The 13913-nt window shown below is 35.6% G+C and overlaps 1 protein-coding gene across 1 annotated transcript; it reads left to right on the top strand.

The window, feature by feature from the left end:
- The first annotated feature begins 11668 nt into the window (after window positions 1–11668).
- Window positions 11669–13522, top strand: LOC127185492 (RNA polymerase II elongation factor ELL2-like). Its single transcript, XM_051141931.1, has one exon. It carries the CDS (start codon window positions 11669–11671, stop codon window positions 13520–13522), a length of 1854 nt encoding a protein of 617 aa, XP_050997888.1.
- The last annotated feature ends 391 nt before the right edge of the window (window positions 13523–13913 follow it).

Raw genomic sequence — 13913 nt, forward strand, 5'->3', positions numbered from 1 at the left:
TGACTGATGAGTCAAATACTCAGCCCTTCTGTGCAATATTAAATGGAAATGTTTTTTTTTTCAAAACAATAGAAGAAAAAAAAATAATTTGTATTAAGAGTATAAAGCAATAGCTGGATATTATAAATCCTGTGATTCAATTTTAAGCTAGAATCTCTAAATATGTGAATTTGTATGAAGTTGTTTTGTTTTGTTTTGTTTCACTTATTTCTCCTTTGGACTCAGTTTCAAATTCTAAAATATGGGATGATTGGACTAGATTGTCTCTATGGACACTTTTAGTTCTGCAATACAATGAATAGGTTATAAATATTTAATTTTGGTTTGTGAGTCATCTGTAAAAATAGTTTCCAAAACAAGTTTTGCAGCAGGAAGCCTTTCCTTACCATAGCAACTACTCTAGTCTCATGTTACATAGTGACACAGCAGAGCTAGGCATTTCTAGCACACAGAAGGATGCTAATTATTTCACCTCTGTTTACATCATCATACAGGCAGATGGCATTACTGAATCAGAGACACTAAGTTAAAAGAATTACAAATAAAGGTGAAAGACAATGAAAAACTTTGTCCAGCCTGGTCATATCTCTATATTACCGAGTTAATAAGAGTAGACGTGAGCATGATCAACAGTTTCAAGTGTTGGGTTTGGAGAATTCAGTAAGAAATATTTGCCTTTGAGCCTTGTGAGGAAAGAAAATACAAGATTATTAAAATGCTATAATACTGGGATTAAAATTTTTTATTATTACACATGTTGGTTACAAGTGAAGTGATCCTCTTTAATTTTTCAAACTTAATCATATGGGAAAAGACAGAATATCTAAGACAATCCTATACTATAAAAGAATTTCTGGAGATATTTCCATCCCTGACTTTAAGCTATACTACAGGACAATATTAATAAAACCTTCATAGTACTTGCATAGAAATCAAGTGGTTGATCAATGGAATCTAATTGAAGACTCAGAAATAAACCCACAGACTTACAGACAGCTGAGATTTGACAAAGGAGCCCAAATGATACAACGGAAAAAAGATAGATTCTTCAACAAACTGTGCTGGTCTCACTGGATGTCTATATGTAGAAAAATGCAAATAGATCCATAATTGTCACTTCGCATAAAACTCAAATAAAACAGGATCAAAGATGTCAATATAACACCAGACACACTAAATCTATTAGAAGATAAAGTGGGGAAGAGCCTTAAACTCATTGGCACAAGAGACAACTTCCTGAACAGAATACCAACAGTTCAGGCTCTAAGATCAATGATAAAAATTTGGATCTTTACCATATGCTATATTTAATAAGTAACTGAAAATATATCAAGCTCCCATATATAAGAACCAGTTAGGAAACTTTTAAAACAAAACAGAAGTAATTATCTGAGACTTTGAATTAAGCGAATAAATAAAAAATAGATAAAATCACTTGCATTAATATTTAAACTGGATTAAAGACCTCAACATAAAACCAGAGACATTAAATCAGTTAGAGGAAAAAGTGGGGAAGAGCCTGGAACATATTGACACAGGAGACAAATTCCTGAACAGAACACCAACAGCCCAGGCCTTAATGTCAGCAATAAATGGGACCTCATGAGGCTGAGAAGCTTCTGAAAGGCAGGAGACATTGTCAACAGAACAAAGTGACAGCCTACTGGCTGGGTAAAGATCTTCACCAACCCTACATCTGACAAAGGTCTAATATCCAAAATATATAAAGAACTAAAGAAATTAAAAACCATCAAACCAAATAACCCAATTAAAAAATGGGGCTCAGAACTAAACAGAAAAATCTCAAGAGAGCAATATCAAATAGCTGAGAAACACTTAAAGAAATGCTCAAAGTCTTTAGTCATCAGAGAAAAGGAAATCAAAACTACTCTGAGATTCCATCTTACACCTATCAGAATGGCGAAGATCAAAAATTCAAGCAACACCACATGCTGGCAAGGATGTGGAGAGAGAGGAACACTCCTTCATTGCTGGTGGGAATGCAAACTGGTACAACCACTTTGGAAATCTATCTGGTGCTATCTCAGAAAAATGGGAATAGGGCTTCCTTAAGACTCAGCTATTCCAGTCCTTGGAATATACTCAGAAGATGCTCCAGCACACAACAAGAAAATTTGCTCAACCATGTTCATAGCAGCCTTATTCATAATACCCAGAACATGGAAACAGCCTAAGTGTCCATCAGTAGAAGAATGGATAAAGAAACTGTGGTACATTTACACTATGGAATACTACTCAGCTATTAAAAACAAGGAATTCCCAAAATTTGTGGACAAATGGATTGAACTAGAAATGTTCATAATGAGTGAGTTAACCCAGAAGCATAAAGAGTCAAAGAGTCAAATGGTATATATTCACTTATATCTGCACACTAGCCCAAGGGGCAAGTCCCATGATAGTCTTCACTTACCAGGAAAGTGGGTCAGAAGGGAGGACATCCTATTGGGTCTCTAGGTGAGAGAAGCATGGGAGAATGGGGAAATAGAAGGATCCAGAGGGTCCTAGAAACCTACAAGAAGAGCATTATGATGAACAGATCTGGGCCCAGGCATCCTGCAAACTATGACACCAGCCAAGGACAATACATGCAGTAAACTTCAAACCACTACCCACATCTACCCAATGGACAGGACATTCTCCACAGTTGAGTGGAGAGTGGTATCTGACTTTCACATGAACTCTGGTGCCCCATATTTGACGATGTCCCCTGGATGGGGGCCTGGAGGCAGTCAGAGAAAAGATAGCAGGCTACCAAGAAGAGACTTGATACCCTATGAGCATATACAGGGGGAGGAGGTCCCCCTCAGTCACAGTCATGGGGGAGGGCAGTAAGAGGAAAATGGGAGGGAGGGAGGAATTGGAGGATACAAGGCATGGGATAACCATTGAGATGTAATATGAATAAAGTAATAAAATATATTTTTAAAATGTTTTTATTAAAAATTTTTAAATTTTTACATATATATTTAATATAATTACACATATATAAAGTAAACTACTTATAGCAAGAAGAACCATGACACAAGCAGGATTTAGATAAATGTTACATTCTTAATGTTTTGGCTATTTATTTGACAGACTTGATGAAAACATCTTTCGTATTTTGGTGCATCAAAAATTCTGAATGTAAATCTCTATCATATCTCTTCATTATCAACATAAAACATCTATCTAGACCTAAAAACAACTTAACCCCTAAACAACTAAGCTTCATTATAAAAGTAAACTATCTGAACTTCAACCCCTCAGAGATTGATAAGGAATAAAATTGATTAGCTGAGTATACCAAGAGAGCAGGTACATAGCTTTCCAAATGAGAAGATGACAGAGAAAAATTTCCACTTGAATAGTCACCCAAAACTCTGCAATGTTGGAGCATCTTCTTCAGGCTTCTAGCCCCGTATATCTTACAGGCATAATTGTGAGGCACGAACTATTGAGGACTTACTTACCCTTTCTTGGCAGAGTTTGGCCATCGACTCTGTCTATATCCAAGCTTGCCCTTTTTAGGCATAATTCTGTCTGTAGCAGAAATGAGGAAATTTCTCCCAGTGGCTTGTTTTCCACATTTGAAGTCATCTCCATAAGGAGGTACTTTGATGCTCATCATTCTCTTTGAGGTAGTCTGGGTGTTGCCAGGAGTTAACCTGTCTCATTGTCAGTGAATCTTTAAAATAATAAAAACATTTTAAATGGCATATTCTATATTCTGTGAGGTTTTTGAAGACCTTATCTATTTTACCTTATCTTTCTATAGAATCATATCTATTGCACCTAAGATGTATATTCTTGTGATAAAAATGGACTAGTAATTGATATGTCCATGATTTGGTCAACTAACAATTAACTTATATAACTTATTAATCCTAAACACCCTGCAATAGCACTTTCAAAGTGTTGGAAATAAACCCTGCACTATAATTGAGTCATATGGGTATAATATCTAAGAGTTATATATATATTATTTGTGAAGAATAATCTTATGTTTGAATTATATACCATTGTATCTAAAACTAAAATTATTTAGCATTTTTGTACTAAATTCTATACCAGTCAATTAAAAATGACCATGTGAGTGACAATTGAGGCACTAAGTTGAGGAGTAGATTCACTAATATACTATATAATACTTGTGAGAAATTATATGTTTTTATAACAAAAGAACCAGACACTGACATTGAATCACACCTGAGAGGATCCACTCCTCTAAGTATGTTGGATGCTGACATCCTGCATCCTTCATGTTCCATCACCAAGTGCTTCAGCTGCTGTTCCTCATCAGAACAAGACAGCTTCCAGGACACCTTTGAAGAAAGCTTCTGATCCCAATTGGTCCTGCATTTCAGACTGTCCCACACAGGACTCTAATTAAGCCTAGAACTTCTCAACATTTAGAAACTGGACCACAAATGCTATTCCTAGCTTGTTCAACCATTTACCAATTTTATAGGGCCCTTATAAAATTATTATTCATCCCAAGTCAACCAGAAGAAACCCTAAGAGAACTATGCCTCATTTCCTTTAAAGGGGGTCAGGTAGGTTTTTGGTTTCTTTATTGGCCTATAAAGGACTACATCTTTTATGAGTGACAGTCAGGAGAAATGAAGAGCATGGAGGAAGGGACTGTCATGTTTTCACTCTCTGTGAATTTTCCTACCATAGTAAACTGCCACACCAAGGACTTTCTGTGGATACAACTGTAAGCCCAAACAAGTGAATTTTAGAAAGCAGCAATTTCAGAAACTTCAAGGATTATAGAGGACTTTGAGGGCCCTCTACTCTAGCCCTCTCTTCCTGTAGAAAAAAAGCATAAGGGATCAAGATGGAAGAGAGTTATCTGAGGATAGGCAGACAGAGGAAGTGATGTTTCCTCAGTGGTAAGTCCTCCTTTGGCAGAGCAGGAAGGATGCCAGCTCAACAGTGGCCAGCCTTGCCTCCCTAGAACCCGAGTCTGAGAGGGGGTTTGTGCCAGACTACTTGGATTTTTTTATTACAATTTAAAATTTATTATAATTTATTCAGATTACATACTGATTGTTATTCCCTCACTTGTATCTTCCCATCCCCACCTTCCCTCCCTCTTCTGTCCTATTCCCCTGACGTAGACCTCTGACAGAAGGGGACCTCCTCTCCCACCATATGACCCCAGCCTATTATGTCTCATCCAGATATCCTGCTTCCCCTTCCTCTGTGTGCCCTCATGGCCTCCTCACCAAGGGCAAATGATCAAATGAGATTTCATGTCATAGGCAGTCCCCAATCTTTACACAACAGTGAAGAGTGAGTTGTCCCAGCATCTATCCTGATCCCACCCTGGGTGAAGTCACCCAGAGGACAACTATGTTGGGCTAATATCCATTTGCCTTTCCCATAGCTGAGTTGCCTTATCTGGTCTCAGTGGGAGAGGATGCACTTACTCCTGATGTGACTTGATGCATGAAGGTAGGTCAGTACCCATTGGAGGGGTCCACTTCTCTGAAATAAGGGGAAATGGGGGAAGGGATGTGAGGGTAGGACTAGGAACAGAGGAGGGAGGGGGCTGCGATCACATTGTAAAGTGATTAAATGAATAAATTAATGGAGGAAAAGAAAGAAAGAAAATCTGATTTCGGCAGTTCCTCAATTGATTTTGTGTCTTCCTAGGTGTGTCAAGTTTGTGTTAAGGTGACAATAAAAACTAATTGGTACACTTTGTTAATGCAATGTCTAGTGTGAACAAGAGCCACAGACTGGTAGAATTAATTGCAAGCATGTTATTTTAGCCTAGAGGATTCTCAGGAATTAAATCAAGACACCAAGATGCTGTAGAGAAAGCAATAACCACACAACAATTTTTGGAGCCAGCACGGGCACAAAATTGCCAAGGGAAAAGAACAACATAGAGTCATTGGAGGAACAAGAAGAGTGTAACAAAAGACAGGATTTCCGACCAATGTGTCTGGAAATGAAGATGGCATCTCCCTATGACTGAAGAAAAAATAATTCCATAGTCTTAAATTCAATGCATTTCTCCTTTTAGATTTACGACTGACAGGGATCTGTTATGTGCATCTTTCTTTGTAATTCTCTGTTTTAGAATTATTGCATTTTACCATATAACACATTTGATTTTACAGGTTCATAGCTACAGAGAAATTTGCCTCAGAATAAATTTGATTTAGACAAATAGTTTAATATTCTAGACTTGTTACATTATAGATGATAATACAATATATTAAGATTGGGTGATTCACTGAAATTAATGTATTTTTTTTGTAAAAAGACATGAATTTGGAGAAATAAGGGTGGATCTGTGATCTGAATACATGAAGCTGCTGATCACACTCAACCCATAGTAAGAAAGCAGAGAATGACAAGTTTGATGCTTAGCTAGGTTTTTCCTTTTATGTTTTTGTTTGTTTGTTTTTTAAGAAAGGATATCTCTCTATAGTCCTGGATATGCTGGAATTCACTATGAAGACCAGACTGGCCACAAATGCAGAGATCTGTCTCTACCTCCTGAGTTCTAGGTTTAAAGGCAAGCACCACTATTGCCTAGTTATATTCTCTTTCTTAAACAGTACATGACCCCACTCAATGGAACAGTGCTTCTCAATATAGGCTTTTCATCTCCCTAAACATAACCTATATATAGCTCATATACTTTCTTGCAAACTAACCTAATACAGATAATATATCTCCTACACGCTCAGATACTTGTCTCCTAATTGATTATCTATTCCTCTGAAACTGGCAATCCATATTAACCATTCATTACACCCCTAGATTTATTTTTTATTTTTTAATATTTTATTAATTTATTCATATTACACCTCTATTGTTATCCCATCCCTTGTATCCTCCCATTCCTCCCTCCCTCCCATTTTCCCCTTACTCCCCTCCCTTATGACTGTGACTGAGGGGGACTTCTTCCCCCTGTATATGCTCATAGGGTATCAAGTCTCTTCTTGGTAGCCTACTATCCTTCCTCTGAGTGCCACCTGGCCTCCCCATCCAGGGGACGTGGTCAAATATGGGGCACCAGAGTTCATGAGAAAGTCATACACCACTCTCCACTCAACTGTGTAGAATGTCCTGTCCATTGGCTAGATCTGGGTAGAGGTTCGAAGTTTACTGCACGTATTGTCCTTGGCTGGTGTCATAGTTTGAGCAGGACCCCTGGGCCCAGATCCGCCTATCATAATGTTCTTCTTGTAGGTGTCTAGGACCCTCTGGATCCTTCTATTTCCTCATTCTCCCATGCTTCTCTCACCTAGAGAACCAATAGGATGTCCTCCCCTCTGTCCCACTTTCCTGGTAAGTGAAGACTTTCATGGGACATGCCCCTTGGGCTAGTGTGCAGATATAAGTGAATATATACCATTTGACTCTTTATGCTTCTGGGTTAACTCACTCATTATGATCATTTCTAGTTCAATCCATTTGTCCACAAATTTTGGGAATTCCTTGTTTTTAATAGCTGAGTAGTATTCCATAGTGTATATGTACCACGGTTTCTTTATCCATTCTTCTACTGAGGGACACTTAGGCTGTTTCCATGTTCTGGGTATTATGAATAAGGCTGCTATGAACATGGCCTTTATATGTTGAAATCTTTACCTCAAAGTTGATGGGGAGATAGAGAATGAGTCAACATAAATCAAATTAATGTCTTTATAAAGAAGATCCCCAAAAAAAGTACTCTCATCTGCTATTCTAGGGCACATTAATATTACATTGTATACAATTCAGAAAATTGTTTCCTATCAACAACTGTTAGGCACCTTGATTTACATTCTAAGCTTCAGATTTTTGCTATGTATAAACTACCTAGTCTATGATTGGTGTAGCATCTCCAACTAAGACACCATCTCTGACTCATAAAAAATCTATTTAAAAAAAGATACATAAGGGGCTAGAGAAATGATTCAGAGGATAAGAGCACAAATTACTCTTTTAGGGGACTCTGGTTCAATTCGCTGGATCATAACCACCTACAACTTGAGTTCTAGGGTGTCTGACTTCATATTCTGGCTGCCAAGGACACCAGACATGCAAGCAGTGTACAGACATACATGTAAGCAAAACACCTATACACATAGAATAAAATTTAAAACTTTAAACAACAGCAGCAGCAAAATCCATTGATCTGTGAGGGTTGTAGAAAGAAATATTTTTAAGGGAACTGGAGTTTCTTTAAGTCAAGGCATGGAGAATGTTAGAGGAGATTCTGTTATTGTGGTGTCAGAGTTCTAGAAGCACTGATATGTTGATAGTTACATAGCAAAGGTCATTAAGTGCAGTGTGGAGGCACACCGCAGAGAATGTCGTGCTCCAGAAAGCTTATAACCTAGATGATAACAAAGAATAATGGACAGGTAAGAAAATATAGACATTCCTGTATTTTTGATAGCTCTCAAGGGTGTTGAAAATTAACAATGGTATTTTAAACGTCTGCTTTTGTAGTTCCTTCTTTGTTCTACTACAAAGGTAAAGCATGTGCTATATAATGGATACCAGTGAGATTTAAGATACCAGCTATTAATATCACCTCTTACACATAAATTTGCTCATGAAGGTCTCATTAGTTACATATGGACTCTATAGTGATCAAAGCCATGTTTTGAGGCACTATCAAATGGGAAGTCAGTGTCACACATAAGTTGATATACATGTTTTAATACATAAGTTGGATTGATGAATGAAATTTTGTTATTCTGATTGCTACAGAACACAATGAATCCTCATATATTAGATTAGTGGTCTTACAAAGGTGACCACAGAGAGACGCTTGTCAACTTTGATATCTCAGTACAAACTAACAAGACACAGTCTGTGGATCAGGAAGTAGCTTCTCAATAGAAGCCAAATAGCTATCAGGCAAAGTTACTATGGCTTATTGGAACAACATTTATTCAAGGTCCTTTAAACATGGTTCAGTTATGAGGGCATTTTTTTATGTCATTCCCTTCCACTATCACAATCCTTTCTAAGATAAATATTTAATTATTATTAACAATGTGCCAAACTTCAAATATAACAAAAATTTTACATATTTTTAAAATATATTTTTGTCACCAGATTAAAAGAGAGTATATTAGAAACATGTTCAATAATTTGAACAATTAGCATTGAAATCTATGCAAATAATAGATTTTTTGAGACAAAATATCCCTGTGTAGCCTTGGCTGTCCTGGACTAACTTTGTAGACCAGGCTGGCCTTAAACTCACAGAGATCTGCTTGCCTCTGCCTCTTTGAGTGCTGAGATTAAAGGCATGTTCCACCATGCCTGGCAACAAGTTGATTCTTAACAACTCAAAGTTATGTTGTACAACTCTGTGTCTTCACTTTTTATACTTTGATAGCAAGGTTTGAGGGTTGGTGACATGAAACTTGAGTATTCATTGTATGAAAAATAATTTCATGTAACAAAATATATATTTTATGTAATTAACACTGATATAGCAAGTCCTTTGTTGTCACATAATTTAATTTTTATATTTAACTTGTAATTTATACAGAATTCATCCCTATTAAAAAGAGAAATTCTAATTTGATATCATTGCTAAAATGTTAAAAATATATATTTAGTAATACTTACATATTATATATTGATTACAATAGTTTTGTTTATCCTCTAGTAGGTTCTGGCACTTTGTGCATTTTCATATATTTTCCTATACTTTCTATTTGTCCCTCACTTTGCTATTGGTACTTTACATTATATTATCAGGTAAAGAAGCTCTATACTGTTCGTCTCATTTGAGAAATCTTTTAGATCTTCCTAGAAGACTTCCAGTAGACTAAAAGAAAGACCTTGGTGAAAATTTTATTAAAATTATAATAACTATATGCTGTAATTTTGTAACATGTAGAATATATTACTCAATTTCCTTCTTGGAGGTAATGAATTGTCCATGTTTTCAAGTTTTTTTATGTCTATAAAATAATTTTATTTTTTGTCACAATTTACCTCTCTTCCCACTTTTTTCCAGAAGATATTTTGTTATTATCTGTAAATAAGAATACAATTAGGACATATTTTTAGTATCTAAAATATTATAGACATGTAGACAGGAAAGATAACTTAATTCTGTCTGTATTTACTAAGGATTTTCAAGTATGAAATATCATTCATGTATGTATAAAGACATTATATTGCTGAGCAAACTTTTGTATTGCATTAGTTTTATGTTATCTCTGCATCAGTTATTTCACACTTTGATTTTATATAAATGTACTGTGATGTTATGGGAATATGAAAAATATTAAAGAGTAATGAAACATCTCTCTGACATTAATAGACTCATATATTTCTTGATGATCACTGATAGTGCTATATCTTTGCCTTAAGAAATGCAAAGCCATTACCAGTCCTTCTCTCGACATTTAAAAACTATCATTCCTATGTACCTATTGCTTAAAGAGTATAATATTAGTGACAAAAAATGGGTCAATAAAATTTAACACAAAATAGTCTCTATGGTTCTAAACATCATAGGCAAGTAGAAATACAAATATGTAAGTGGCAGTAAAGTAATTTGTATTATTTTTCATAACTTACATTGCTTTACAGTAATAATGAAGGAAATAATTATTTTTCATGAAAGATAGATCTTACAAATGAACTTAGCTTTGAGCTGGATTTCTAACAGTGAATTAAAACTTAACAGAGTGAACCTATCAAGAGTGAGACTTAACAGTGAAAAGAACTGAAATATTAATCTGCTTAAGTACTGACTTCTTATATCTTCAAGGCATAACTTTAGCAACTAGAGTCAAAGCAATGAAAATACTGACAAAACTCAATCCTTATTAAATTAATTTTACTGGTCAACGTGACTTATATGAAACATCAAGCAAATGTAATCTGATTTCAGCTAGTAAATTTACTCTACATAAGATACTGGTGAAGAGAGTTCTGGAGTAAGTGTGAATATTAGGACACTATCTGAAATAGATTCTAAAGAAGAGGAGTAATGTAAGAAAATACAGAATAGAGCATTAGTGGGAAGAAAGGATATCAAGTAAAAAGCTGATAGAAGAACAATTATGAAACAAATCACTTCCCCTTATTAGTGATGTATAGAGAGTTAAGAATTAAAAATAAGCATCACTCAATTACTTTTATCTATTATTAACAAAAAATATGTTGTATCAAGTGAGAATTCCTGTGGGTAGGCCAAGTTCCAGTCTCATGAAAGACTCAAAAGATGTCTTTCATGAGACAAAGTTTAATGTAGACTTGTTCTTAATTGTGTTGTGTAGAAGCCTTCTCCGACAGCCCCAGTAGTTTGTAGATGTTGTTGATCCCACTATCAAATACCTTTGCTTTAGTTTCTGAGGCCGAGATACCTTTTACATAATGGACTCAGAGAATAAAATATATTTTTTAGTTTGAGCTAAGAATCTCCTGATGTGAAGTTAGGAAGATGAAAGGTAAATGATTAGATTTGTCCAACCAATTTACCTCTCCCAAAATTTCCTCAGTCAGCTCTTTATCTTATTTGTTTAACTAGGATAAAAATCTTTTGTAAGTATATTTTATAAGCAAAAGTAATAACTATTAATATATGTCAAGGAGAGTAAAATCATTTTTTCTATCAAACTTTGATCTTTACAGATACAATTATTTGACTGCCTTTGCAGGCAAAGAAACAGGAAAAATGGTACACCCAGAAGGACAGATGCCTAAGAAGGAGCCAGATAATATAGACCCAGGGTTAGTCAGTGCCAACAGGCTGCCTATGGGGCTTTCAAGGCCAATCTTCCAGGCAAGTCCCCTGTACCAGAAAAAGAAACATTCGTTGCCTTCTCAAGATACTCCGTTCCAAGGATTTAAGCAGCTTAGCAAAATCTCAACAAACAATTCATCTACTGACATGAAAACCTTTAACTTTCAATTTTTAAATATTAGTAACAACATCCAACAAGAGAAAATTGGAAATTTCCAGCCAAATATGTCAAACCTTACTCGCCCACAATTCAACTGCATAAAATCAATCCGAGACAAGATGAGTAGGGCTGGCAGTATTTCTCAGATGATTCCAGAGAGAATGACAGAAGTAGAAAGAAAATCCTGCGATACATGGAAGAATATTAGAAAATCATATGTACAGAAAGAAGTACCAGTTCAAAAAGTGCCTCATTTAGTTCCTGGTCAAGCACCTGAGAAGAAAAGAACAACCATTCTCAATTCTGCAGAGGCCATGAGAAAGTCAGCGATGATCAGTGATGTCCACATGCAGGCCTATAGGGACAGGGTGATTCACCTTCTGGCACTGAAGGACTACAAGAAATCTGAACTTCTTGTTCAGTTGCAAAAAGATGGTGTCAAGATAAATGACACCAATTTTCTTGGAAAAATTCTGCTTCAGGTGGCTAATTTGAATGCCACTACTTTGTCATATACTTTAAAAGATAGTATCCTCAAAGAGATCCAGAGAGATTGGCCTGGTTTTAATGAGGAAGAAAAGCGGTCATTGGATTTGGTGCTTTCCAGAAAACTACGTCCATGTCACAATGCTACCAAGGCCACCCAATGCAAAGAAATACCTGTAGTTTGTAAAACAGATAATGCATCATGCTCAAAGGATCATTTCCTCCATCTAGCTGGTACTGACACTTTAATTAAAAAGAAAGGACTCTGTCCCCCTAAATCTGATGTGCAGTTAACATCAGGTAACAATGCAAGCGGTAACACTGAGAAATCTTTAATTCTACCATGTTCTGCAACTTCTACCAAATATATTTCTTCACCATTGTCTACCTCCTACCTGCCAATTTCAAATTCACCACTGCTCATGAAATCCCATCATAATGTTTGTGGAGGTCCAGAAAGATCTGGAACTGAACATCCGCGTGACCATATCTACCATGATGGTGGCATGTTTGAAAGAGATATGAGTAAATATGCTTCATTGGAAACACCATCCTGTGCTTTAGTTCAAAAAAAGAATTCAGATCCAATAGAAATGCAGCATTTCATGCCTGAGAAGTTTAAGTGTACATTGGAAAAGCGAAAAGCAACCATCCCAAATTTCACTACTAGCATGATGGAGAAACAAAAGATAGATTTTAAAAAACAAGATGAAATTATGAAGTCAAATTCGAACGAAGAAGATAAAACAGTTTTTGCTGACTCTGGGAAAACTTGTTCTACATCTGGGACTCCAGATTATTTGGCTAACTATCCTGATATAGTTTCCTCTGACCAACGTCAGAGTTATGTGAGGGAATTCCGAGCATATTATAGTGAGTATAAGGCCATGTATGAGAAGATACGGATTTCATGTACACCAATTGTTGACCTAGATTCAGAAAGAAAGAATTTTTCCCCAGGATCAAAAGAATATGAAGATATTACTAAAAAAATCTCAGTAGAATATCAGAAAATGCGGCAGCTTAATCCTCAATTTTATGAAGAAAAAAAAAGATGTGTGTTTCTTTACAACAAGCTGGTTCACATTAAAAAATTAATAAATGATTTTGATCAGCAAGAAGTAAAGTCAACTCAGTAATGGAAGGTTTAGACAAAAATAAATTTTATTTTTTGAAATTCCAGATATCTTGCTCCAAGATTCAAAAGAGATGACACATGCAGGTTTTTGTTTTTGTTTTTTTTTTAATTTACAACAGTAATTTGTCTCTCTCTATATTTGATTTCCTACAATTTTGGAACTGTACTCTATGGTTCTTCAATCTCCAATATTTGTGTTTCCACTACATGTTCCAAATATCATAAACCCAATGTCTATGAAATAAAATTGTACACATAAAAAATAAAATGAGGAAGTTGAAATACTTTTGGATGAATGACTTTTCTTTTTGACAGTTTTAAGCTAATCATTTAAATAGAGATTTAAGAATTACACATAGTACTTATTCACATCTTGGGAGACATTGGGTTGC

The sequence above is a fragment of the Acomys russatus genome, chromosome X, assembly GCF_903995435.1.
Source record: "Acomys russatus chromosome X, mAcoRus1.1, whole genome shotgun sequence".
NCBI classification, from domain to species: Eukaryota; Metazoa; Chordata; class Mammalia; order Rodentia; family Muridae; genus Acomys; species Acomys russatus.

Bases quoted from the DNA above. Each gene is read 5' to 3' on its own strand.
- LOC127185492 (XM_051141931.1), top strand. From the start codon at position 11,669: ATGGTACACCCAGAAGGACAGATGCCTAAGAAGGAGCCAGATAATATA.